General features: G+C 43.9%; 1 protein-coding gene across 1 annotated transcript in view; it reads left to right on the top strand.

Moving 5' to 3' along the window:
• si:ch211-241e1.3 (laminin subunit alpha-3) overlaps nt 1-27,234 on the top strand; it is a 116,140-nt gene that overhangs the window by 56,071 nt on the left and 32,835 nt on the right. The window contains exons 26-39 of the mRNA XM_062994421.1: nt 1,147-1,255; nt 3,414-3,511; nt 9,593-9,728; nt 11,509-11,635; nt 11,964-12,103; nt 13,774-13,889; nt 15,070-15,281; nt 15,791-15,995; nt 17,137-17,281; nt 17,845-17,985; nt 18,219-18,380; nt 20,992-21,093; nt 22,301-22,384; nt 22,626-22,856. Coding sequence (XP_062850491.1) covers nt 1,147-1,255; nt 3,414-3,511; nt 9,593-9,728; nt 11,509-11,635; nt 11,964-12,103; nt 13,774-13,889; nt 15,070-15,281; nt 15,791-15,995; nt 17,137-17,281; nt 17,845-17,985; nt 18,219-18,380; nt 20,992-21,093; nt 22,301-22,384; nt 22,626-22,856 — 2,008 coding nt within the window. The remainder of the gene's footprint in view (nt 1-1,146; nt 1,256-3,413; nt 3,512-9,592; nt 9,729-11,508; nt 11,636-11,963; nt 12,104-13,773; nt 13,890-15,069; nt 15,282-15,790; nt 15,996-17,136; nt 17,282-17,844; nt 17,986-18,218; nt 18,381-20,991; nt 21,094-22,300; nt 22,385-22,625; nt 22,857-27,234) is intronic.

Raw genomic sequence — 27,234 nt, 5'->3', positions numbered from 1 at the left:
CTGCTCATTTATCTTATTTATCAGTGTAATGTGTAGAATCGTACAGGCACGTATCAAGAGCTTCAGTTATTGTTCATATCTGAAGAGGAAAAATGGAATCTGAGTAACTCTGGTTGTGGCATCGTTTGATGCCAAGTGGGCTGGTTTTAATATGTCAGAAACTACTTACCTCCTAGTATTTAGGATTGGTTGTGTAAAAAAAAGAAAAAACATCAAGTGAGTGGCAGTTCTACTACCAGAATGGCTTGTTTTGAGAGAGGTCGGAAGTTTAAATGGCTCCATCCAGCATGATAACAAATAAACGTGACACTGAGTTTGTTGTACTTCAGTTAATGTCTCCCAGTCACCAAATATTAGACCAATTATGAACACTACTGGTCAAAAGTATTCGGACACCTGACTATGAGTCTTACCTCAAAAACTAATGCTATTAAAACAGACTGACCTCTATGTGATCCTTTTGACATTTACTCTTCTGAGAAGCTTCTTACAAGACTTGTGAAGTATGTCTGTGGGAATTTGTGCACATTCAGTCCAAAGATGACAGCATCCAAATGGCTGGGTACTGATGTTGGTCAATAAAGCCTCAGTTGATGTTCTGGTTCATTCCAGAGCTGTTCAGTGGGGCTGAGGTCAGGGCACTGTGCAGGTCACTGGGTTATTTTATGCACAGGAAGGAACAGAACAGGGAAGGGCCTTCCCTAAACTGTTGCTGCAAAGTTTGAAGCATATAATTTCCTGTTAGCTACTGTTGTGACTGAAACACATAAATTCAGTAATACTAGCTAATAACTCATCTGTTAAGCTGCTGGACTACCAATCACAAGACTGCTGGTTCATGCCCAACTATTGCCAAGCTGCTACCATTGGGCCCCTGAGCAAGGCCCTAAACCCTCAATTGTTCGAATTGTGTTCAGTCATAACTGTAAGTCGCTTTGGATAAAAGCGTCTGCTAAATACCACAAACGGACACGTAGATAACTTTGTTTCTTGGATTAATTAAATATGTACCATCATTTCTTGTTCCTTTGTGTACTATCGTGTATGAAATCATTCCCTGAAATCATCCACTGGGTCAAATACACAACAAGGACAAAATAAAGGGGGAAATACTTGTTTTTTTATGATGTTTGCTTTGTTCTCCAGCTTCCTGTGTCGTTCTGTGGTGGTCGATGGACAGAATCGCGTCGCTCACTTCCTGCTTCCTCCCAGAGCCGAGATTCTTCTGCGGCCCTCCAGTCCCTCGGTCCTGCCGGTACGTGACCTACTTCTGAGTATCTGTTCATTGTTGCAGCTATTAATCTGCTGATTGTTCCTAATGTCCGAAATGGGAAATGGAAATGACTAAAGTGGGAGGAGGGTGCAGTTCTGTATTGTATGTAAGAGATAATGAAGGTTTTGATAGACTTTGAGTCTAAATGTCAAACACAAGGCCATTTCAGAACCGCAGTAGAATCCTGTCTGGCCTACATAATGATTTTCATTTTTTATCCATATTAGTCTCAATGTGCTGCACTACACTTCCCAGCATGCACTGCAACCTCTCTCCCCCAAACCTAGCACTGTCGCCTCACAGCAAGAAGGTCCTGGTTTTGATCCTCAGGTGGAGCGGTCCGGGTCCTCTCTGTGTGGGTTTCCTCCGGGAGCTCCGGTTTCCTCCCACAGTACAAAGATGTGCAAGTGAGATGAATAGGAGATACAAAATTGTTCATGACTGTGTTTGATATTAAAGACTTGAACTGATGAATCTTGTGTAATGAGTAACTACCGTTCCTGTCATGAATGTAACCAAAAGTGTAAAACATGACGATAAAATCCTAATAAATAAATAAATAACACTCACCCAAACCACAGTCTATGGGTCAGCAATTTCATCTTAATTCTACCACACCAGTCATATCATCAAACACACCTGCTGCATTTCAGCAGTAGTCCAACCAATGTAACCTAACTAATGTAGCCTGTTATAAATATCTTAATTAAATATCATTTTTAAATATTTTAAGTATTAAGGTCTACTTCCCGTGCCTGTATTTTGCACTATAATAATCATAATAATTTTGAATTTGAAATATATGTATAAAATAAGTTAAACAAGTCATGTGAATTATTCAATAGGGTCGTGGGGGGAGGGGGGTTGTGCTGGAGCCTATCCCAGCTTTTCAGTGGGCACAAGGCACACAGTAACACCCTGGATGGGGCGCCAGTCCATTGCAGTGCAGACACACACACACACACACACACACCCATTCACCTTTAGGGCAATTCAGTGTCTCCAATTACCCTGACTGCATGTTTTTGGACTGTGGGAGGAAACCGGAGCTCCCGGAGGAAACCCACGCAGACACGGGGAGAACATGCAAACTCCGCACAGAAAGGACCCGAACCGCCCCGCCTGGGGATCGAACCCAGGACTTTCTTGCTGTGAGGCGACAGCGCTACCCACAAAAATTGAGGCAAAGCATACCAACAGGTGGGCTCTGGACTCGCTACAACCCTGAACCTTAAAATTTAAATTTTTAGTAGTTTGATAATACATATTTTATGTTTTGTCTATCATTATTATTTTATAACAATATATATATATATATTTTTTTATGTATAATTTAATAATTTAATAATAATTATTATCAAATTTTGCTGTTGCACTTCCTTATATTTTGAATAAGCAATGGCAAGTTTGGGTCACAACAAAACGTTCATTAAAAACACAAAATAAAAAAAAAGACCTACATGGACAATAATTGTCTGGTCCAGGAGTCGGAGGGCCAGAGGGATTTCTCATAACTGCTGCAATTACGACCTCTGCTGGCTGATTGATGGTGCCTACACAGAGACAGGGCATAATGAAGATCAGTGCATGACTCTCCGTGCACAATACAGATCTCCCTATAAACTTGCCTTGTGCGGGTGAAAAGAAGCGGTCGGCTACTTCAAACGTGTCGGAGAGGGTGTGTGTTAGTCACCGCTCTCCTCGGTCAGGAGTGGACGTCTGCAGCAGTAGAGGAAGCGAATTGGGAGGAAGACTGAGGGGGGTGCATAAAAAGGCAGTATTTTATGACATCACTGTGTCTCAAGTAGATGCCTCCACATTATAAGACGGGGACACAGCATTGGCATCTGCCTTGTTTTTTTTTCTGGCATTTTAATACAAATCATATATGAAAGTGTAATAAATTATAGGTTTTGCTCTTGAATGTTGGTTGTTATTACACACAAACGTGTTTATGTGTAGTCAGGATCGCTGATTTACAGTTGTGATGAAACGTTTGACTGGATCTAATTCAAAGCTGTCTTATAATACAGAAATATTACTCACCTGTTATTAGAAATAAGGATTTTTAAGGCCATGGTGTAAAAAAGAATGTTTTAATTAATCTTTTGCTGTGTTTATGTCCCCCCCCCCCCCAAAGTATCGATTGTATGCTGTTCCTTCTAATTCCTTCAACATGGAGCTCGTCCAGCCCAAAGTTTTGTGCATCTCAGTCCATGGAAGATTCACTGAGGACAGGTGAGAATTTTTCAACCCAAGTACTGGGTTTTAATATTTTTTATTATTTGTAATGAATCTGTCTGAAATTCTAGTGAGCTGCCTTGCTGCCTAATGCCTACCTGATCAGCTGGTTCTAACATGACATAGAACTAATAAGGCTGATTATTTAGTCACACTTAGGGTGGCCAAATTCATAGTCACAAAAAGGAGAACATTACACCCCCAAAAGGAGGACGTCATACCAGGAACAGGGGGGACATGATACTGCAACACAGAATGAAACCAGAACCCATATAACAGAGTTCTTGACCAATTTAAGCAATAATTCTATAACAAATTACTGTTTTACTCACCATGTTGTGTCTACTTTTGATATTTAAGTCTGTTCCTCGCTGCCTCCAAAAGTTTAATACAAAGCATTTGTTTTGACATGTACCTGAGCCGATGACAGATAATATTGATCAAAAATGTAACCACTTCACTCCAAAAGGAGGATTTTTAAGTGCCCGTCATAGCGTTGCATGGACAGAGGACTGGCAGCTGAAAAACCGGACTGTCCGACCTAAAGCCGGACGGCTGTCCACCCTAGTCACACTAGTTATACAGCGATTATGTCACCCCAGTTTACTTTACTAAGCTAACACAATTAGCCTCAGGTCACTCAAACTGATGTGCTGAGGCGACACGACCTTCTAGCACGCCAGCTGACGTCTCCATCCGTGTGGTAGAATCTGATCAGAACTACAAAAAATCTGACATTCTGCGGCACTGCAGCTGTGCAGGATTCAGTCAGTTTGTTTTTCAGTGTTGTTGAACGTATAATCATACCAGCAGTGATGTTTAAGGATGTAATAAAACAGTCACGATCATCATCTAACGATCGCGTGAACATGAAGAACAGAGACTTTAATCTTCTCGTCCCTTCACGTCTCTCATGCTCCCGTTCGGATCGGTTACATGTTTCAGTATAAAATCATCACATCTGTTGTACAGGCATCATCGCTGCATTCCACACTTAAGGCTGGGTCCTTCACCTGGAGCCAAATGTTCCTCTCGTGATCGTTCCTGCCCCGCCTCTCTCTGTCTGTTCTTCGACCCGGAGCCGCGGGGCGCGAGTGATAACGGAGCATTTCTGTCAATCTAAAGCTCTCTGAAAACATCTCAGTTATTCTGTTTACTATGTTTTCTCTGCAGGAAATATGAAATGTTTCATATATGGTCAAAAGTATAAGGACGCACCCTCTTCATTAACCTCTGTCTTCTTAGAACATCAACGTCTTAACGTCTGCTGCAGATCATTTCTGAAATCATTTGGAAATCATGTGTCCGCTACTGAATGTGTGTCAGTGAGTGTGTCTGTGTGCCAGTGTGTCTGTGTGTTTGGGAATGAATGCGTGTCACTGTGTGTGTATGCCACTGCGTCTGTGTGTGATTGGGTGTGTTCCTATGTCTGTGTGCCAGTGTGTCTGTATGTGTGAGTGTGCCAGTGTGCCTGTCTGAGCATGTCTGAGTGCAAGTGTGTATTTGTTTGTGTGCAAGTGTGTGTTTGTGTGCCAGTGTGTGTGTGTGTTTGTGTGTGTGTAAGTGTGTCTGAGTGTTTGAGATTGAGTGTGCCAGTGTCTCTGTATGTGAGTGTCTGTGTGCCAGTGTGTCTGTATGTGTTTGTGTGCGCCAGTGTGTCTGTGTGAGCATGGCTGAGTGCAAGTGTGTGTTTGTCTGTGTGTGAGTGTGTGTTTGTGTGTGCTTGGCTGTGTGCGAGTGTGTGTTTGTGTGTGTGTGCTTGGCTGTGTGTATTTGTGTGTGTGTGTGTGTGTGTGTGCGTGCGCTTGGTTGTGTGCAAGTGTGTGTTTGTCTGTGTGTGAGTGTGTGTTTGTGTATTGGTGTTTTGTTGTGTCAGTGTGTCTGTGTGCCAGTGTGTGTGTGTGCGTCAGCATGTCTGAGTGCAAGTGTGCTTGGCTGTGTGTAAGTGTGTGTTTGTGTGTGCTTGGCTGTGTGCGAGTGTGTGTTTGTTTGTGTGTGTGTGTGTGTGTGTGTGTGCTTGGCTGTGTGTATTTGTCTGTGTGTGTGTGTGTGTGTGCACTTGGTTGTGTGCAAGTGTGTGTTTGTCTGTGTGTGAGTGTGTGTTTGTGTGTTCTTCGCTGTGTGCGAGTGTGTGTTTGTTTGTGTGTGTGTGCTTGGCTGTGTGTATTTGTGTGTGTGTGTGTGTGCGTGCGCTTGGTTGTGTGCAAGTGTGTGTTTGTGTATTGGTGTTTTGTTGTGTCAGTGTGTCTGTGTGCCAGTGTGTGTGTGTGTGTGTGAGCATGTCTGAGTGCAAGTGTGTTTGTCTGTGTGTGTGTGTGTGTGTGCACTTGGTTGTGTGCAAGTGTGTGTTTGTGTGTGCTTGGCTGTGTGCGAGTGTGTGTTTGTTTGTGTGTGTGTGCTTGGCTGTGTGTATTTGTCTGTGTGTGTGTGTGCACTTGGTTGTGTGCAAGTGTGTGTTTGTCTGTGTGTGAGTGTGTGTTTGTGTGTTCTTGGCTGTGTGCAAGTGTGTGTTTGTCTGTGTGTGAGTGTGTGTTTGTGTGTTCTTGGCTGTGTGTAAGTGTGTGTTTGTTTGTTTGTGTGTGCTTGGCTGTGTGTATTTGTCTGTGTGTGTGTGTGCACTTGGTTGTGTGCAAGTGTGTGTTTGTCTGTGTGTGAGTGTGTGTTTTTGTGTTCTTCGCTGTGTGCGAGTGTGTGTTTGTTTGTGTGTGTGTGTGCTTGGCTGTGTGTATTTGTCTGTGTGTGTGTGTGCACTTGGTTGTGTGCAAGTGTGTGTTTGTCTGTGTGTGAGTGTGTGTTTGTGTATTGGTGTCAGTGTGTCTGTGTGTCAGTGTGTCTGTGTGTGTGAGCATGTCTGTGTGCAAGTGTGTGTTTGTCTGTGTGTGAGTGTGTGTTTGTGTGTTCTTGGCTGTGTGCAAGTGTGTGTTTGTTTGTTTGTGTGTGCTTGGCTGTGTGTATTTGTCTGTGTGTGTGTGTGCACTTGGTTGTGTGCAAGTGTGTGTTTGTCTGTGTGTGAGTGTGTGTTTTTGTGTTCTTCGCTGTGTGCGAGTGTGTGTTTGTTTGTGTGTGTGTGTGTGTGTGTGTGTGCTTGGCTGTGTGTATTTGTCTGTGTGTGTGTGTGTGTGTGCACTTGGTTGTGTGCAAGTGTGTGTTTGTCTGTGTGTGAGTGTGTGTTTGTGTGTTCTTCGCTGTGTGCGAGTGTGTGTTTGTTTGTGTGTGTGTGCTTGGCTGTGTGTATTTGTGTGTGTGTGTGTGTGTGTATGTGTGTGCGTGCGCTTGGTTGTGTGCAAGTGTGTGTTTGTGTTTGTGTATTGGTGTTTTGTTGTGTCAGTGTGTCTGTGTGCCAGTGTGTGTGTGTGTGTGTGAGCATGTCTGAGTGCAAGTGTGTTTGTCTGTGTGTGTGTGTGTGTGTGTGTGTGTGCACTTGGTTGTGTGCAAGTGTGTGTTTGTGTGTGCTTGGCTGTGTGCGAGTGTGTGTTTGTTTGTGTGTGTGTGCTTGGCTGTGTGTATTTGTCTGTGTGTGTGTGTGTGCACTTGGTTGTGTGCAAGTGTGTGTTTGTCTGTGTGTGAGTGTGTGTTTGTGTGTTCTTGGCTGTGTGCAAGTGTGTGTTTGTCTGTGTGTGAGTGTGTGTTTGTGTGTTCTTGGCTGTGTGCAAGTGTGTGTTTTTCTGTGTGTGAGTGTGTTTGTGTGTTCTTGGCTGTGTGCAAGTGTGTGTTTGTTTGTTTGTGTGTGCTTGGCTGTGTGTATTTGTCTGTGTGTGTGTGTGTGTGTGTGTGCACTTGGTTGTGTGCAAGTGTGTGTTTGTGTGTGAGTGTGTGTTTTTGTGTTCTTCGCTGTGTGCGAGTGTGTGTTTATTTGTGTGTGTGTGTGTGTGTGTGTGTGCTTGGCTGTGTGTATTTGTCTGTGTGTGTGTGTGCACTTGGTCGTGTGCAAGTGTGTGTTTGTCTGTGTGTGAGTGTGTGTTTGTGTATTGGTGTCAGTGTGTCTGTGTGCCAGTGTGTCTGTGTGTGTGAGCATGTCTGAGTGCAAGTGTGTGTTTGTGTGTGTGTGTATGCTTGGCTTTGTGTGAGTGTGTGTTTGTCTATGCGTGTGCTTGGCTATGTGAAAGTGTGTGTTTGTGTGCGAGTGTGTGTTTGTGTATCAGTGTGTCTGTGTGTGTGTGCTTGGTTGTCTTTGTGTGTGTGTTTGTGTGCGAGTGTGTGTTTGTGTATCAGTGTGTCTGTGTGTTTGTGCTTGGTTGTCTGTGTGTGTGCTTGGCTATGTGTGTGTGTGTGTGTTTGTGTGCGAGTGTGTGTTTGTGTATCAGTGTGTCTGTGTGTGTGTGCTTGGTTGTCTGTGTGTGTGTGTTTGTGTGTGAGTGTGTGTTTGTGTATCAGTGTGTCTGTGTGTGTGTGCTTGGTTATCTGTGTGTGTGTTTGTGTGCGAGTGTGTGTTTGTGTATCAGTGTGTCTGTGTGTGTGCTTGGTTATCTGTGTGTGTGTTTGTGTGCGAGTGTGTGTTTGTGTATCAGTGTGTGTGTGTGTGTGTGCTTGGTTGTCTGTGTGTGTGTGTTTGTGTGCGAGTGTGTGTTTGTGTATTAGTGTGTCTGTGTGTGTGTGCTTGGTTGTCTTTGTGTGTGTGTTTGTGTGCGAGTGTGTGTTTGTGTATCAGTGTGTCTGTGTGTGTGTGCTTGGTTATCTGTGTGTGTGTGTTTGTGTGTGAGTGTGTGTTTGTGTATCAGTGTGTCTGTGTGTGTGTGCTTGGTTATCTGTGTGTGTGTTTGTGTGCGAGTGTGTGTTTGTGTATCAGTGTGTCTGTGTGTGTGTGCTTGGTTGTCTGTGTGTTTGTGTGCGGGTGTGTGTTTGTGTATTAGTGTGTCTGTGTGTGTGTGCTTGGTTGTCTTTGTGTGTGTGTTTGTGTGCGAGTGTGTGTTTGTGTATCAGTGTGTCTGTGTGTGTGCTTGGTTATCTGTGTGTGTGTGTTTGTGTGTGAGTGTGTGTTTGTGTATCAGTGTGTCTGTGTGTGTGTGTGCTTGGTTATCTGTGTGTGTGTTTGTGTGCGAGTGTGTGTTTGTGTATCAGTGTGTCTGTGTGTGTGTGCTTGGTTATCTGTGTGTGTGTTTGTGTGCGAGTGTGTGTTTGTGTATCAGTGTGTCTGTGTGTGTGCTTGGTTGTCTGTGTGTGTGTGTTTGTGTGCGAGTGTGTGTTTGTGTATCAGTGTGTCTGTGTGTATGCTTGGTTGTCTGTGTGTGTGTGTTTGTGTGCGAGTGTGTGTTTGTGTATTAGTGTGTCTGTGTGTGTGTGCTTGGTTGTCTGTGTGTGTGTGTTTGTGTGCGAGTGTGTGTTTGTGTATTAGTGTGTCTGTGTGTGTGTGCTTGGTTGTCTGTGTGTGCTTGGCTATGTGTGTGTGTGTTTGTGTGCGAGTGTGTGTTTGTGTATCAGTGTGTCTGTGTGTGTGCTTGGTTATCTGTGTGTGTGTGTTTGTGTGCGAGTGTGTGTTTGTGTATCAGTGTGTCTGTGTGTGTGTGCTTGGTTATCTGTGTGTGTGTTTGTGTGCGAGTGTGTGTTTGTGTATCAGTGTGTCTGTGTGTGTGTGCTTGGTTGTCTGTGTGTGTTTGTGTGCGAGTGTGTGTTTGTGTATCAGTGTGTCTGTGTGTGTGTGCTTGGTTGTCTGTGTGTGTGTGTTTGTGTGCGAGTGTGTGTTTGTGTATTAGTGTGTCTGTGCGTCTGGCATCAGACATCTGGGCTTGATTTCTACCTCCTCAGTATTTTGGTGCCACACCTCTGGGGCCCCATAAGTTATTCAGAACCAGGAGCCACCTCAGGCGACGCCCCTCAGGTCTCCTAATACATCCACCTGACACCGTGCCAAGCTAATAAAATCATTTCTTTTGCTCCCTCCGTCTTCTGCAACCAACAATCCTCCCACCCCTTTATTCTCTAGAACCATCCACCTTTCCTGACCTTAGACAAGCAGCAGGCGGCGCCAAAGTACAGGGGAAATTGATATATCCAAATGGGTCATAAGCGAATATTGGCTGCACGGTAACAGAATGACTCTGAGGTCTTTATGTGTTTAGTTTTCTCTCCTCCATGTTTCAGTACACACTGCGTCCAGGGTCGGTTCCACACTCCTCCCACTGCAATCGTGGTAGACGCCTCTTCTGTGACCCGACCGTCTGGATTCGCTCCTCAGATGTTGGGGCGCTGCAGCGGGCCTCTGCTCAAATCCCCACAGGTACATTTCCGGATCATGGTGGTGTAAATCAGTGTAATTAGTGCTTTACTGCTCTGTCGTTATTCTTCTTCTTATTATTATTACTCTCATGACATTTTCCTAGGTACACTGTATAGCCAAAAGTATTTGGACACCTGACCATGAGCTTGTTGCCTCTTTCTTTGCTGCTATAGCAGCCACCACTCATTCAGAAAAGCTTTCCACCAGATTCTTGAGGTTCTTGACTGTGGGAATTTTTACATTTACATTACAAATAGAATACAATAGAATAGAATAGAGCAGAATAGAGTAGAATAGAATAGAGTAGAATAAAATAGTGTAGAATAGAATAGAGCAGAATACAATGAAATAGAGCAGAATAGAATAGAGTAGAATAGAATAGTATAGAATAGAATAGAATTTAGCAGAATAGAAGAATAGAATAGAGCAGAATAGAGTACAATATAATAGAGCAGAATAGAGTACAATATAATAGAGCAGAATAGAGTACAATAGAATAGAGCAGAATAGAGTAGAATAGAATAGAGCAGAATAGAGTAGAATAGAGCAGAATAAAGTAGAATAGAATATAGCAGAATAGAGTAGAATAGAATAGAGCAGAATAGAGTAGAATAGAATAGAGCAGAATAGAGTACAATATAATAGAGCAGAATAGAGTAGAATAGAATATAGCAGAATAGAGTAGAATAGAATAGAGCAGAATAGAGTACAATATAATAGAGTACAATATAATAGAGCAGAATAGAGTACAATAGAATAGAGCAGAATAGAATAGAGCAGAATAGAGTAGAATAGAATAGAGCAGAATAGAGTAGAATAGAGCAGAATAAAGTAGAATAGAATATAGCAGAATAGAGTAGAATAGAATAGAGCAGAATAGAGTAGAATAGAATAGAGCAGAATAGAGTACAATATAATAGAGCAGAATAGAATATAGCAGAATAGAGTACAACATAATAGAGCAGAATAGAATATAGCAGAATAGAGTACAATATAATAGAGCAGAATAGAGCAGAATAGAGTAGAATAGAATATAGCAGAATAGAATAGAGCAGAATAGAGTAGAATAGAATAGAGCAGAATAGAGTAGAATAGAATAGAGCAGAATAGAGTAGAATAGAACAGAGCAGAATAGAGTACAATATAATAGAGCAGAATAGAATATAGCAGAATAGAGTAGAATAGAATAGAGCAGAATAGAGTAGAATAGAATAGAGCAGAATAGAGTACAATATAATAGAGCAAAATAGAATAAAATAGAATAGAATAGAGCAGAATAGAGTACAATATAATAGAGTAGAATAGAGTAGAATAGAATAGAGCAGAACAGAGTACAATATAATAGAGCAGAATAGAGCAGAATAAAGTAGAATAGAATAGAGCAGAATGGAATACAATATAATAGAGTACAATATAATAGAGCAAAATAGAATAGAATAAAGCAGAATATAATAAAATAGAGCACAATAGAATAGAGCAGAATAGAGTAGAATAGAATAGAGCAGAATAAAATAGAGTAGAATAGAATAGAGCAAAATGGAATAGAATAGAATAAGGCAGAATAGAATAGAGTAGAATTATATGGTGCCACTGGAGTGGACAGGGTTTAGGGGCCTTGCTCAAGGGCCCTACAGTGGCTGAGCCCACCGCAACCCTGACCAGGATAAAGTGGGGAAATAGTAGTGTTCACAAATACAACATCTATACGTGTTCTGACGAATAGTAACAACACAGCTGTGTGTGTGTGTGTGTGTGTGTGTGTGTGTGTGTGTGTGTGTAGACTGAGGTGGAGCTGAGGACGCAGGTACCCCAGGAGGGCCGGTACACATTCATAGTTCACTACTGTCAGCCCGAGCACCCCACTTTCCCTGTGGAGGTCCTGCTGGAAGCGGGAAGGACCTGGACAGGTAGGTGCGCACTGCATTCTGGGATGGATTGGGTTTGCTTTTTGGATTAAGTTCATTTGCGATCTGTGGGCGGGCAAATCGGAACTGAGATGCATTTTTTTTTCCGTATGCATCGCACCCAAGCCTTTCTAGGTTACGCCACTTATGGCTCACTCTGTGGTTCAGTGGAGTCTACAGATGCTTTTTTAAACCAGATGGGCATAAATTTCCACAGACACAGTCCAAAATCTCATGGAAAGCCTTCCTAAAAGATCGGAGACTGTTCTACCTGCAGAGCCGCCCATGGTTCTGAGTTGTGATGTCCATTCGTGTGTTTTTCCCTCCACAGGTCAGATAAACGCCTCGTTCTGTCCCTCGGTGTCCGGCTGCAGGAGCGTAGTTATAGCAGACAGACGCATTTCTCTGGACGTCCTGAGACAGACGTTATCCATCACCCTGAGAATCCCAGATGGAAAAACTCTCTCTCTGGTGAGCAGCTCCACTTTTACTACCTCGCTCTTTTAGTTTTACTGCCCTCTCGAAGCCCGGAGTGTGGTCAGCTGGCACTAGATGAACGGGCTCTTGAGGACGTCTAGTACTTTAGAAGATGTTATTTCTATATAAGGAGAACAGGATAAAGCAGGGGTGTCAAACTCACGGCCCGCGGGCCAGATCCGGCCCGCCACGTCACTTTATGTGGCCCGCGAGAGCTTAACGACTGTATGATTGTTGTTTTGGTTCGAGTCGTTACAGAGACGCGCTTATAATTTAATGGGATTCCTGCGCCTTTAAGTACAACTGGCGACATCATAGTCATGGCAACTAACTTTGACCTCGCTGAGTAGCCGTGTGACTTTTACTGCAAAAGAACGTGAAGTAGCGTTGTCAATAACGTAAACAATAATAAATAAATACAGATAATTATCTTTCAGTATAATACCAAAGCATCGTCTGTAAGTAGTGGCGTTTATATTCTCAGTTGTTTGTAAATGTTTAGTGAGTACATCACAGCGCTTTAGTTACAAATTTACCGTAATTAAATACAATTGTTACTGTTACTATAGCAATTAGTATTTTTACACTAAATGCTAACTCGTTAGCGCTATTTTACGTTTGGTTAAATCTCATACTGTACCAGATGTAACACTTGACTACAGCTGTGTGCCTTTACTGTATTAAGTTCTTTATTGTTTTTATTGTTTGTATTTTTACTTCATTTTGATGCACACAGTGTATCACACAGCTGGCGAGCAAATAAACCGACTGTATTCTGAAGAGAGCTGTTTTTCTGTCTGTCCGTCTGTCTGTCTGTCTGTCTGTCTAGCTGAGCAAGGGGGATAAACTATTAGTGAGGGCAGAACAATTGTCTTAAAAATACACTGTAAAATCCTAAACAAACTGCATCTTTCAAAATGCAGGCTGATTTTGTGACCTGCAAAGTGACACAGCCTGCCAGTAGATGATGTTACACATATTTACACATGATCCTAAAATGTACAAGAAGATAATTAAGAAAATTAAGCATAAGGAGGAAATTTAATGAAAGTGAAAACAAGTTTGTGCTTCAGGAAGAGAAACCGGTGCGTCTCTTGTGTTATGAGGCTGTGTCCGTGGTAAAGGAGGACAATATAAATGCAGAATTTAGCCTCCAAGAAAAACAACAGACTGCAATCACAGCAGAATACGTTACAATCGGCCCTTTGAGGGCCACCATAATGCTGATGTGGCCCTCGGTGAAAATGAGTTTGACACCCCTGGGATAAAGAGAGGGACAAAGAGGGTCAAATCCAGTCTGATAACCTTGTGCCCAGTGTTTCCTCAGTAGAACCGGACCTGCTGCGACCGTGACCAGGTTAAAGCAGTTGATGAAAATGAAATGAATTGAAATTACATCCAGGAAGCGAGTCACACTGAGCTTAGCATGGCTTTCCGTACTCTATACGGCTCTGTGTGGGAACCCAACGCTGGCAGGTGAAAAGAAGCGGTCACAGATTGGACACATGTCAAAAGGGGAGTGTGGTGATTTGGCTCTCCTTGATCAGATCAAGGGTCATACAATCTGGAATAGGATATGACCAGATTAAGAGAAACAGGGAGGAATACTGTGATTTGTTGTGAGTTTCGTTCCTCATGGCTCGTCTGTGTTCTCTCTCCTTCAGGATTATGTGCTGGTGATTCCTGAGGAGGGTTACAGTCCTGATCTTCTGACTCCTGAAGCTCTGGATGAAGCTCCAGATTTCATTAATCAGTGTGGAGATCCAAACGTTTACACTGAGTAAGTGTCTCGTACTCTAGCGTCTGTTATAAACGGCTCGTTCAGTGCAAACAGGGCGGTTTTACATCCTCTGATTTCTAAAGAAATTAAATGAATGACCTGAATTACAGCTTGTTGCATTTGTGCTACATTTTAAACTTGATGTGACGCCATGTACAGGTACATCAGGTGGTACAGTGGTGCAGTGGGTAGTGCTGTTGCCTCACATCAAGAAGGACCTGGGTTTGATTTCTAGGCTGGGCGGCCAAGGTCCTTTCTGTGTGCAGTTTGCATGTTCTCCCTGTGTCTGCCTGGGTTTCCTCCGGGACCCATTGTGACCCTGACCAGGATAAAGGCGTGGTAAAACAGACAATGAATGAATGTACATTAGTGGCTTGTGTGTGTGTGTGTATAAGTGTGTGTGTGTGTGTGTGTGTGTAAAAATTTGTACGTGTGTGTAAAAATGTGTGTACGTGTGTGTATAAATGTGTGTGTGCATAGACAGATAGATATACAGACAGACAGACGAACAGACAGACAGATCGATAGATAGACAGACAGACATTAATAGATCATAGATAGATAGACAGACAGACAGATAAATACAGACAGACAGACAGACAGACAGACAGACAGATAGATAGATAGATAGATAGATAGATAGATCACAGATAGATAGATAGATAGATAGATAGATAGATAGATAGATAGATAGATAGATAGACAGATTGACAGACAGATAAATATATAGACAGATTGAGAGATAGACAGGCAGACAGGCAGGCAGACAGACAGACAGACAGACAGACAGACAGATAGACAGACAGATAGATTGATAGATAGACATAGCCCTGACCGCAGCCCCACTGACCAGCTTTGGAATGAACTGTAACATCAACTGAGGCTTTCGCGACCAACATCTGTGCCCAGCCATACAAACACTGCCATCTTTTGACTGAATGGGCACAAATTCTCACAGACACACTTCAAATTCTAGTGAGAAGCCTTCTCAGAAGAGCGGATGTAGTTATAGCTGAAATGACCACACAGACGTCACTCTGTTTTAACAGCATTTGTTTTTGAAACGGGGCGTCCAGCAAGCTCACGTGTCCAAATACTCTTGGTCGTATCGTGTATGTGACTGAACGCTTGTTCCACTTTGATGTACGTCTTCTGTTCACTGTTTCTCGTTTCTCTACAGTCCACGCCGGGACTCTGAGTTTTGTAAGAGTTCGTCTCGCTCTCTGGTCGCTCACTATCTGGACGGCGCTCTGCCCTGCGGTTGTCATGAAGCCGGATCGACCGGGTCCAGCTGTGACCCGATGGGAGGCCAGTGTCCCTGCAGGCCTCACGTGATCGGCCGCCAGTGTACCCGCTGTGCCACCGGCTACTACGGCTTCCCGTACTGCAGACGTGAGTGCCCTCTGCTGGAGGATTTCTGAACTTGACAGAATCAAGAACCTAGATTTTTTAGTGTGGCAGCTGTATCCTAAAGGTCCAGTAATCAGAAGGTTGCCGGTTCAAGCCTAACCACTTCTAGGTTGCCACTGTTGGGCCCTTGAGCAAGGCCCTTAACCCTCAATTGCTTGGACAATATACTGTCACAGTACTGTAAATCGCTTTGGATAAAAAGCGTCTGCTGAATGCTAAAAATGTAAATCTGATGTATCTGGTTTATATTGTATTATATGGCCAAAAGTATATGGACACCCAACCATAAGCTCATTAAAATGAAGCTGGCGACAATAACCCCCTGCATTTGTGAGGTCAGGGTATCAGTCATTGACAAGTTCTGGCTCACATGCTAAATTGAACTCAACAGTCGGGAAGGGGCGTCCATATATTTTTGACCATATGCTGCAAGTCACTCACTACACTGTCCAGTCACGGTGATGAATGGTCTGTGTTTCTTTGTTTTTCAGGATGTGAATGTGGACGGAGGCTGTGTGACGAGGTGACCGGGGAGTGTATCTGTCCTCCTCAGACCGTACGTCCTGCCTGTGATGTGTGTGAGAGTCAGACCTTCAGTTATCACCCGCTGTTGGGCTGTGAAGGCTGCGACTGTTCCACGAACGGTATCCGCCCAGGAGACAAGGGTCAGTGTCACGTCACCACCGGCCAGTGCACGTAAGTTACAGTGCAGCGTGTGAATCTGCTGAGATTTAATAGCTGTTTATTTATTGCATGGATGGATGGATGAATAGATTATTGTTGGACGTATGGATGAATAAACGACGGATGGATTGTTAAATTGATCAATGAGTGGATGGGTGGATAACAGATGGATGGATGGATGGATTGTTAAATGGATGGATTAATGGATGGATGGCTGAATAGATTGGATGGATGAATAGATTGGATGGATGAATGGATGGATTGTTAATTGGATGTATGATGGATTAATGATGGATGGATGGATGAGTAAATGGATGGATGGATTTATGGATGGATGGATCAATGGATGATGGATGAATGAATAGATTGTTAAATGGATGGATGGGTGGATGGATGGATGGATGGATGAATTGATGGATTGTTTAATGGATGGATGATTGGATGGGGTGAATGGATGAGTAAATGGATGGATGATTGGATGGGGTGAATGGATGGATGATTGGATGGGGTGAATGGATGAGTAAATGGATGGATGATTGGATGGGGTGAATGGATGAGTAAATGGATGGATGGGTGGATGGAATGATGAATAAATAAATAGATGGATAGACAGACTGATGGATGGATTGTTAAACTGATGAATGGATGGTTGTTTGGGGTAAATGGATGAGTAAATAGATGGATGGTTGACAGTCGGACGGATGGATGGATTGTTAAATGGATGAATGGATGGATGAACGGATGGATGGATGAATGGATGGATTGTTACATGGATGGATGGATGGATGAACGGATGGATGGATGAATGGATGGATTGTTACATGGATGGATGGTTGGATTGTTTAATGGCTGGCTGGACGGATGCATGGATGTATGGATGGATTGACAGATGAACGGATGGATGGATGAATGGATAAATATGTGGAAAAACGGATGGATGGATGGATGAATGGTTGAATGGGTAAATGGATGGATGGATGGTTGGTTGAGAAGAATAGTTAGATAGATGGATTGTTAATTGGATGGATGGATGATGGATGGATGGATTGTTAAATGAATGGATGGATAGATGGATGAATTAATTGATATATGGATAGATAAATAGCTGGATGGATGAAGAACTGAAGTTCTGTTTCTCCTCTTGGTGTATCAGGTGTAAACCGAGAGTGGGTGGGCGTCAGTGCTCTCAGTGTGTAGCCGGTTTTTACCGTTTCCCCGACTGTGTGCCGTGTTCATGTAACGCTGGTGGAGTGACGGCGCAGATCTGCGACCCCGACACCGGCCGCTGCCTCTGCAAGGTGACCAGATACATTTCCAGTCACATAGTTATAAGATTCATATTACATTATACATCATCTGAATAACTCTGTATCAGTACAAGATACATTACATGGGCAAAAGTATTAGGACACCCCTTGTAATTATTGAAATCATGTTTATCAGCCACAGTAATTGCTAACAGGTGTAATAAATCAATTATACATAGAAAATCATATGCTTAGAACTTTGCAGCAGCAGTTTAGGGAAGGCCCTTTCCTGTTCCAGCATGTCCTGTGCACAAAGCAAGCTCTATAAAGACATGAAGAAAAGCTCAGTTTAAAGAAACTCCAGTGTCCTGCACAGAGCCCTGACCTCAGCACCACTGAGCAGCTTTCTCATCAGTGCCCTTGTCTTTTGACTGAAAGGGCACAAATTTCCATAGACATACTTTAAAGTCTTGTGTTAAGCCTTTCTAGAAGAGTGGCTGAAAAGATCACATAACCCCTCACAAATCCCTCACCAGTTTCTCCAGATGTCAGATCTGATTTAAGAGTGTTTATCTAAATATCGTGTGTATGTGTGTGTGTGTGTGTGTTTTCAGAGTAAGGTGGAGGGGAGGCAGTGTGATGAGTGCCGCGAGGGCTCGTTCCATTTCGACCCCGCCAACCCTACAGGATGCACCCAGTGTTTCTGCTTTGGAGTGACCGATCAGTGCCGCAGCTCAGAAAAACGAAGGAAGAAGGTGTGTGTGTGTTTTTGTTTTAAATATGAACGCATTATTTAAAATTGTTGTTTGCACCATAGGGTGCGCATTGTACAATATATGGCCAAAATACCCTTCTAAGTTATTGAGTTTAACATATTTTGGCCAGATATTGTATAAAACGCACCCTATGGCGCGTCAACACCTGAGTGCTAGCACCTTTACAACATTTTGTATTTGATTAATGTGTCTCTTTTGCCTCATTGCTTAAGTTTGTGGACATGAGCTCCTGGCGGCTGATGACGGACGGTCAGAACGAGGTGCCGAACGTGTTGAACCCGCTCAGTAATACAGTGGTGGCTGATGTTCAGGAACTTTCTCCAGCGGTACAGCAGCTACACTGGGTTCTGCCTCCGTCGTACCTGGGTGACAGGGTGAGAATGTTTTCTGTTCTTCACCTCCACTTATATTTTATCTGAATAAAACATTCGTATTAATGCAGAACAGTAGTGTCAAAATGTAAATGCCCCCTTGTCTGTTTACTGTATGTTTGTATGTTAATACAGTGATTTAATTTTTTTTTCTTTTTGCCCTCTTGGTTATTCAGCCTACTAGTTTACAAACTTAAACCAGTTTAGCTAATTGCGTTTATGCTACTTAGCAGATGTTTATGTCCAAAGCGACTTACAATTGTGACCAGGTACAATGCAGGCAATCAAGGTTTATGGGTTTTGCTTATGAGCCAAATGATGGCAACTTAACTGCTTGACTGAGCAGCTATAACAGGGCGGGTCTTGTCTTGCCACTGACACTCCAGGTGTAGTCCCGCACCTCCAAGAATTAAATCAAAAACAGGGTAAAGCAGTGGCCAAAATAATAGAAACAAAGTAACAAATAAAAGACAGAAATAAAAACTGCGGCGCCCAGTTGGTGCAGCGGGATATTCTGCTAGCACACCAGCGCTGAGATTCGGAACTTTCTGGTGCGAATCTTGGCTCTGCTACAGGTCGGCTGGGCGCCATCTAGCTGGCACAATAGACAGTGTCTGCAGCAGGTGGAAAAAAGGCCAGACTTAGTGGGTGGGGTCTTCAAACGCAGTGTAAGGACCATGGTTAGCAGACCGAGGCGCCTATGCAGAAGTTGATGCACGGGCTAAAAAGAAGGGGACGAGGGAATGCGCACGCATCGGAATCCTTAGCAGCAGAAGACTAATTGGCTACGCTAAAGATGCGGGAGAAAATACATAACTAATTAGCCAAAATAACAGAAACAAAGGAACAAATGGACAGAACAATGACAGCGCAGATCTGAAAACTGGTTGTCACAATATGACTAGCTGCTTAGAGCACCTGCGACAACCGAGTTCTCGAGAATGACCGTACACCCCACGCTACCACACAATCAGGTGCAGCCCACACCCAGCATAGGTCCAAACCTGGGGCATCTACAAAAAAAAATTAATTGACCGGAAGTTTTATTTAGTACATGCAATTTCAGTGACTTCCGCCAGATGGCAGCAGATATTCACATTGTATTGCATCTCAGTAAAACTGAGAAATGTGTACAGTACCGTGTTGCTGTTGTATTCTTGAACTGTGTATGTGCTCTTTCTGAGCAAATTGTACATAATTCATTTATTTATTTATTCATTGTCTTACCACCGTTCAGGTTCACAGTGGGTACAATTCACAAACATCTCAGACAGGTCACCACCAGTCCATCACAGGGCACACACACACAATTTTAGTAGCTCCAGCTAATTCCAAGTTCACACTACACGACTTTCCAAGTCGTCGGGTCGCTGTACAGTTCACACTACACGACTGGATCTCTTGTAATCGGGAGTCCTTCAAGTGGGTGTGTATTTCACACTACGCGACTGATCGGTGATAGGGGGATTACACACTACACCATCTATCACCAACTGGAATCACAGGCGAGCTTCTCTGGTCTCCCAAACTAAGTTTTGTCACAAAAACAAACGCGAGAAGTGTCGAGGGGTTTAATGATACCACGTCCAAAAATGCCCGTCAACAAGTAGCGAGTGATCAAAGTTTGTGCGCTGATGTGCAGCGTAAAATCAAGTAGGAAAAATAAATGAATCTGAGTGGATTTGGCAACGTGACCAGCAGGGATTGTTCTATAGTGAGTTTTTACATTTACATTTTCAGCATTTAGCAGACGCTTTTATCCAAAGCGACTTACACAATGAGCTGAACACGATGAGCAATTGAGGGTTAAGGGCCTTGCTCAGGGACCCAACAGTGGCAACTTGGTGGTGGCGGGGCTTGAACCGGCAACCTTCTGTTTACTAGTCCAGTACCTTAACCACTGAGCTATCACTGCCTATAGTTGGAGGTTAATAAATATTTTTTGCAATGCAGCGTGGGTGTTTTGTAGAGAACGATAAGGTCAGAAACACTGTAAAACTTGTGTGTGTGCTGATGTATTCTGATATAAACTATATTATCCCCCTGTCCCACATTTTTACAGTCCTCCCCTGCATTTCCTCTCACCCCGTATTTTGTGTTCTCACTGGGGTGCACTTGTCAGCGCGCTCTCAGTGCTGGTCCCAAGTCTGGATATAAATAGGAGGGTTGTGTCAGGAAGGGCATCTGGTGTAAAAACTGTCATGTGTCTGGTATGTGGACCAGATCCACTGTAGTGACCCCAAAATACGGGTGTGAGATTAAGCTATATGACATATAGCACGTGTATATTACTGTTTTTTATTCATTCTGGAACTAAATATATTATTTTGTTACTGCAATGTTTTTTCGACACTCAGAAGCATGTAGGCTCAGGGCAGTTGTATCCTAGTGGTTAAGGTACTGGACTAATAATCAAAGGGTTGCTGGTTCAAGCCCCACCCCTGCCAGGTTGTCACTGTTGGGCCCTTAAGCAAGACCCTTAACCCTCAATTGGTTAAACTGTGTACTGTCACAGTATTGTAAGTCACTTTGGATAAAAGCATCTGCTAAATGCTGAAAATGTGATGTACTTTCCTCATGGCTTTTATTATAAATGTTTTGGGGTTTTTCTCAGGTGTCGTCCTATGGTGGTTTCCTGACCTATCAGACAAAGTCTTTTGGACTTCGGCGTGAAGGCATGACTCCCCTCGACAAGCAACCTGACGTTCTTCTCAAGGTATTTGTTCATCTACACTCTCTCACTCGCTCTGCTGAGGTGCTGGTTCATCCGTGAGAACTAGATGTGTTGGATCTTGCTGATGTATTTATTTGTCGTAACATTATGAGCACTGACAGGTGAAGTGAATAACACTGATTATCTCTTCATCACGGCACCTGTTAGTGGGGGGGGGGATATATTAGGCAGCAAGTGATCATTTTATCCTCAAAGTTGATGTTAGAAGCAGGAAAAATGGACGAGCTTGAGGATTTAAGTGAGTTTGACGAGGACCAAATTGTGATGGCTAGACGACTGGGTCAGAGCATCTCCAAAACTGCAGCTCTTGTGGGGTGTGTCCCGGTCTGCAGTGGTCAGTATCTATCAAAAGTGGTCCAAGGAAGCATTAGTGGTAAACCGGCGACAGGGTCATGGGCGGCCAAGGCTCACTGATGCACGTGGGGAGAGAAGGCCGGCCCGTGTGATCCGATCCAACAGACGAGCTACTGTAGCTCACACTGCTGAAGAAGTTCATCCTGGTTCTAATAGAAAGGTGTTAAAATACACAGAGCATCACAGTTGCAGGGGGACCAACACAATATAAGGAAGGTGGTCATAATGTTATGCCTGATTGGTGTATATTCTGTACTATATATTTTTTTAAACAGAATAATAAATCTGATATCTAGGGCCGCTCAGGTGGCGCTGGAACCAGAGCTGGGATCTCGAATACATCGTATCGAAACTCAGCTCTGCCTGCCGACTAGGCTGAGCGGCCACATGAACAACGATTGACCTCTGCTGGCTGATTGATGGCGCCTGCACAGAGATGAGAAAAGAGTGCTCTCAGGGTGTGTCTCTCCGTACACAACGCTGAGCTGCACTGCACTCGTCAAAGTGTGGGTGATAAGATGCATACGGCTGCTGCCCACGTGTCGGAGGGGGCGTGGGTTAGCTTCGTTCTCCTCAATCAGAGCGGGGATCGGCATTGGTGGAGAAGAAGCATGACGCAATCGGACAATTGGATGCGCTAAAACGGAGAAAAAGGGGAGAAAATGCATAAATGATAAAGGATAAAGGATCTAGAACTTTATTTATAACCACACACACACCACCTTGTGATTTTTTGTTTTAATGTAATAATTTAAAGCATCATTTTTAACCCCAGGCTCAAACCTCGCTCACGGCAGCTGGACCTGACATGTTTCTATTCTTTTGATTCTTCCAGGGAGAGAAAATGACGTTGGTGTACCAGGACCCTCAGTCGCCCCTGCCGGACAGGATGTACGAGGGCCGCGTGCAGCTAGTGGAGGTATATAAAGTCGGCATGATTAAAAACGTTATTAAAACAGCGCTAAAATAGGTGTCGCAGCGGGATTTTCTGATCTCTCAGAGTTCGAATCTTAGTTCTGCTACTGGTTGGCTGGGCGCCCCCTAGTGGGCACAATTGTCAACTAGTCTGCTAGGTGGGAAAACACAGGACTTAAAAAATGCTGTGTAAGGACTCTGGTTAAACAGTATTTAACTGAAACCAAACCCTTGTCCCTTTACAGAGCAACTTCCGGCACAGCGGCACCAACCGTCCGGCGTCCAGAGAGGATTTAATGAGGGTGCTGGCGCGACTGGACGCCATGTGGATCAGAGCTCTGTACTTCAGTAATACTCAGAGACTCACTGTGGGTGAGGTGGGCCTGGAGGAGGCCAGTTCAGTGGGTACTGGTGCACCAGCCAGCAGTGTGGAGGTGTGTTCCTGCCCACCCGAGTACACCGGCGACTCCTGTCAGGTAAGAGCTGGACGAAACGGAGTAGTACTCATTACACTGTACCTACTGCTGTTTTGGTTTCTATGTAGAACTGTATGTTTTGTTTTATTGATGGAGTGGTGTTTTCTAGTACGAGTTGCCCAAAGTGGGTTGGTAGTGGACTGGAACAATATGGACAGGAGGATTTTCATTTAAAAGCTGATAAACTATATGGACAAAAGTATTGGGACGCCCCCTATAATTTTTACATTTATGTGTTTTAACCACAATTAACAGATGGAATTAATCAGTTACATAAAGGAAATGATATGCTATATGCTTTGCAGCAACAGTTTAGGGAAGGCTCTTTCCTGTTCCAGCATGAACACGCCAGCCCACGGCCTCTGAGATCTCAAGCTCTTATGTTTCAATCTCAATTCTGCTTTCGGCTTCACCGGGTGTCTGATTGGCTACTTCGATGTAGGGTGGGTTGATACTGGATACTGTTGGAATTGCCGCTCTGCTGGCTGGTCAGAGACTCTTCCAGGACCACCACAGAGCAGGTATTATTTAGGTGGTGGATCATTCTCAGCACTGCAGTGACACTGACATGGAGGTGGTGTGTTAGTGTGTGTTGTGCTGGTATGAGTGGATCAGACACAGCAGCGCTGCTGGAGTTTTTAAACACCTCACTGTCACTGCTGGACTGAGAATAGTCCACCAACCAAAATTATCCAGCCAACAGCGCCCCGTGGGCAGCGTCCTGTGACCACTGATGAAGGTCTAGAAGATGACCGACTGAAACAGCAGTAATAGATGAGCGATCGTCTCTGACTTTACATCTACAAGGTGGATCAACTAGGTAGGAGTGTCTAATAGAGTGGACAGTGAGTGGACACGGTATTAAAAAACTCCAGCAGCGCTGCTGTGTCTGATCCACTTATACCAGCACAACACACACTAACACACCACCACCATGTCAGTGTCACTGCAGTGCTGAGAATGATCCACCACACAAATAATACCTGCTCTGTGGTGGTCCTGTGGGGGTCCTGACCATTGAAGAACAGGGTGAAAGCAGGTTAAAAAAGCATGTAGAGAAACAGATGGACTACAGTCAGTAATTGTAGAACTACAAAGTGCTTCTATATGGTAAGTGGAGCTGATAAAATAGACAGTGAGAATTGGAAGAAATAAAGACCTACACAATGACCGTGAGCTTGCTGGACGTCCCATTTCAAAAACAAATGTTATAAAACAGAGTGACGTCTATGTGATCTTTTCAGCTAGAACAACAGCTGCTCTTCTGAGAAGGCTTCTCACTAGAATTTGAAGTATGTCTCTGGGAATTTGTGCCAATTTTGTTCACTTTTAGTTCATTCCAAAGTTGTTGAGTGGGGCTGAGGTCAGGACTCTGACCTGTGCAGCTTTTCTTCATGTTTTTTTATAGATCTTGCTTTGTGCACAGGGATACAGTCATGCTTGAACAGGAAAGGGCCTTCCCTAAATTGTTCCTGCAAATTCGGAAGCGTATAAATTCCTTTATATAAGTTATTAATTCCACCTGGCTGAAACAGACGAGGTGTCCCAATATTTTTGACCATATAGTGTATTCCTAATCGAACATCAGGACAGTTCTAACCTGTAGACGACGGTGTATCATCAAAACTGGTTCCATGCAGAACGGATGAAGTCTCGTGTCAGTCAGTTTAGGTTTTTCACTCGTTTTTTCCGTCGATGCCTCGACATGCCCGGTCGCACCCAGTTACTCCTGAAGTCAGGGAGGATAATTCATCACACGCAGCTCACGCACCACTGACGGACCGTACACCACAAATATTCCTGTATATTTTGGGCGGAGCAGGGGCGAGTGCTAAACAGATTTGTTTAAGATTGGTTGGATTGTCATGGCTACTGTAAGGAACTGCTGACATGACTGGACAGTTTTAGTGCTCTGGAGACGTGTCTTGTGTTTCCACGCCTCACTTAGTGTCCGGTATGTTTTGTGTTCTGAGCTTAATGTAAACGTGTTCAGTAAGTCTTCTTGTGGGGGAGATTTTCACTACAGAACTGAGCTAACACGGCTATCATCAGGCTAATCCTTCTGCTGGTTTCTGTGGATTTAGTTTGCCGGTACTGGTAGGATCATTTGTAGATGGATTTCAAAAACAAAGCGTGTATCTATCTTTGACCACATCACTCAGTTCTATAATGTAGCTTGTGGCTCCATGTCTATTATCCACCTTTTTACAACGAATGTGGTTAAAACACCCAACCTCAATAGTCAGGAGGGCTGTCCATATACTTTTGGCCACATAAGGTCTGTTTAAAAACCTAGTGAGCTGCCTTGCTGCCTACTGCCTACCTGATCAGCTGCCTCAGTAGACATTGAACTAATAAGACATTGAACTAATAAGGCAGATTATTTAGACGCACTACTTAGACAGCGATTACACCGATTACGTCACCACAGTTTTAGCTTACTAAGCTAACACAGTTAGCCTGAGGCCATTCAAACCGATAAACTGAGTGACACAACCTGCTAGCACACCAGCTAACATCTCCCTCCGTGTTCCGAAAACGTTTAAACTGTCCCTGACGAGCCTGAATTTACAAATAAACGACACTTGTGTAATTATACTTTTTTATACAAGTTAGTTCTGACCTTACAATCTGATTGGTTGAGAAGCGTTCTAACGGCACGGCCTTTTCACACCACAACTGTATTACTCCGCTGACGCGTTGCCATTAACGACAAGCTTCATGCACACAAACGCGCACGCAGGCGACACACACTTTTTACCTCGATCACGTTTTAAATCCGTAAAGTCAGAGACGATCGCTCATCTGTTGCTGCTGTTTGAGTCGGTCATCTTCTAGACCTTCATCAGTGGTCACAGGACGCTGCCCACAGGGCGCTGTTGGCTGGATATTTTTGGTTGGTGGACTATTCTCAGTCCAGCAGTGACAGTGCGGTGTTTAAAACTCCAGCAGCGCTGCTGTGTCTGATCCACTCATACCAGCACAACACACACTAACACACCACCACCATGTCAGTGTTACTGCAGTGCTGAGAATGATCCACCACCTAAATAATACCTGCTCTGTGGTGGTCCTGTGGGGGTCCTGTGGGGGTCCTGACCATTGAAGAACAGGGTGAAAGGGGGCTAACAATGCATGTAGAGAAACAGATGGACTACAGTTAGTAATTGTAGAACTACGAAGTGCTTCTATATGGTAAGTGGAGCTGATAAAATGGACAGTGAGTGTAGAAACAAGGAGGTGCTTTTAATGTTATGGTTGAGCGGTGTAGTCTATTACACATGTACTTCAGATCTGCGTAACATGAATATGTACGTACAAGACACACCAGGCTGCCAAGCGGTTGTTTTTATCTTACCCCCGTATCCATAGCAACACGACGCATGTTTTAGCGTAAGGACTCGCCCAGGAAGGGCGAGCGCACAGGAAGTACGAAGTCTGTAGCCTGCAGGAATGAAAATATTTAGACACATTCACGTTCACACACTGGGCATGCTGGGACACCTTTGGACTGGGTGTGGTAGCTTTTTATCGCTACGCACAGACAGTTTGTACACAGTAGTGCGAGTGTGTGTGTGTGGTGGGTGCTGACCGCGCCCTCACGTCTCTGTGCGGCAGGTTTGTGGATTTTGTGATTCAATCATGAGTACTAGACCGATCATAAGTGCTCAGTGTCTGAGTCTGATCTGATTCTGTATGATTTACTATGATCTCACACATACGCTAAAGGCGTAAAACAGAACGCTCATGCTAGCATATAATCTACTCCTCAGTCTACCTGATCTATTCTGTGCGTAGCCATGATAATATTATTACCTTTAATAAAGGGTTTCTGGGATGCCAACCCATAAGTGCTGTCATATCAAGCCAGGGAGTTCGAATCTGAGCTGTGCTAACAGCCGACCAGACACCCACACAGACATTGATTGGCTAGTTCTAGGGAGGGAGGGCAGTAGGGATTCATTTACATTACATGTACATTTTCGGCATTTAGCAGACGCTCTTATCCAAAGCGACTTACAGCACCGTGACAGTATATATTGTCTAAGCAATTGAAGGTTAAGGGCCTTGCTCAGGGGCCTAACAGTGGCAACCTGGCAGTGTTGGGGGCTTGAACCAGCGACCTTTCGATTACTAGTCCAGTGTCTTAACCGCTAGGCTACAACTGCCCTCATAACTGCTGCAATTACGACCTCTGCTGGCTGATCGATGGTGCCTGTTTAGAGACGGGGGATAACGGAGATCTATGTGTGACTCTCCGTGAGCGATACGGATCTCCGTATGAACCGGTTCCATGCAGGTGAAAAGGAGCAGTCGGTTAATGCACACATGTCGGAGGGGCGTGTGAAAAACAAAATGTTCCTTTCAGAGACGTATA

This window comes from Trichomycterus rosablanca, chromosome 4 (assembly GCF_030014385.1).
Source record: "Trichomycterus rosablanca isolate fTriRos1 chromosome 4, fTriRos1.hap1, whole genome shotgun sequence".
Lineage (NCBI taxonomy): Eukaryota > Metazoa > Chordata > Actinopteri > Siluriformes > Trichomycteridae > Trichomycterus > Trichomycterus rosablanca.
The sequence above is the reverse complement of the archived record's forward strand: the minus strand, read 5'-3'. Positions and strand labels throughout refer to the sequence as shown.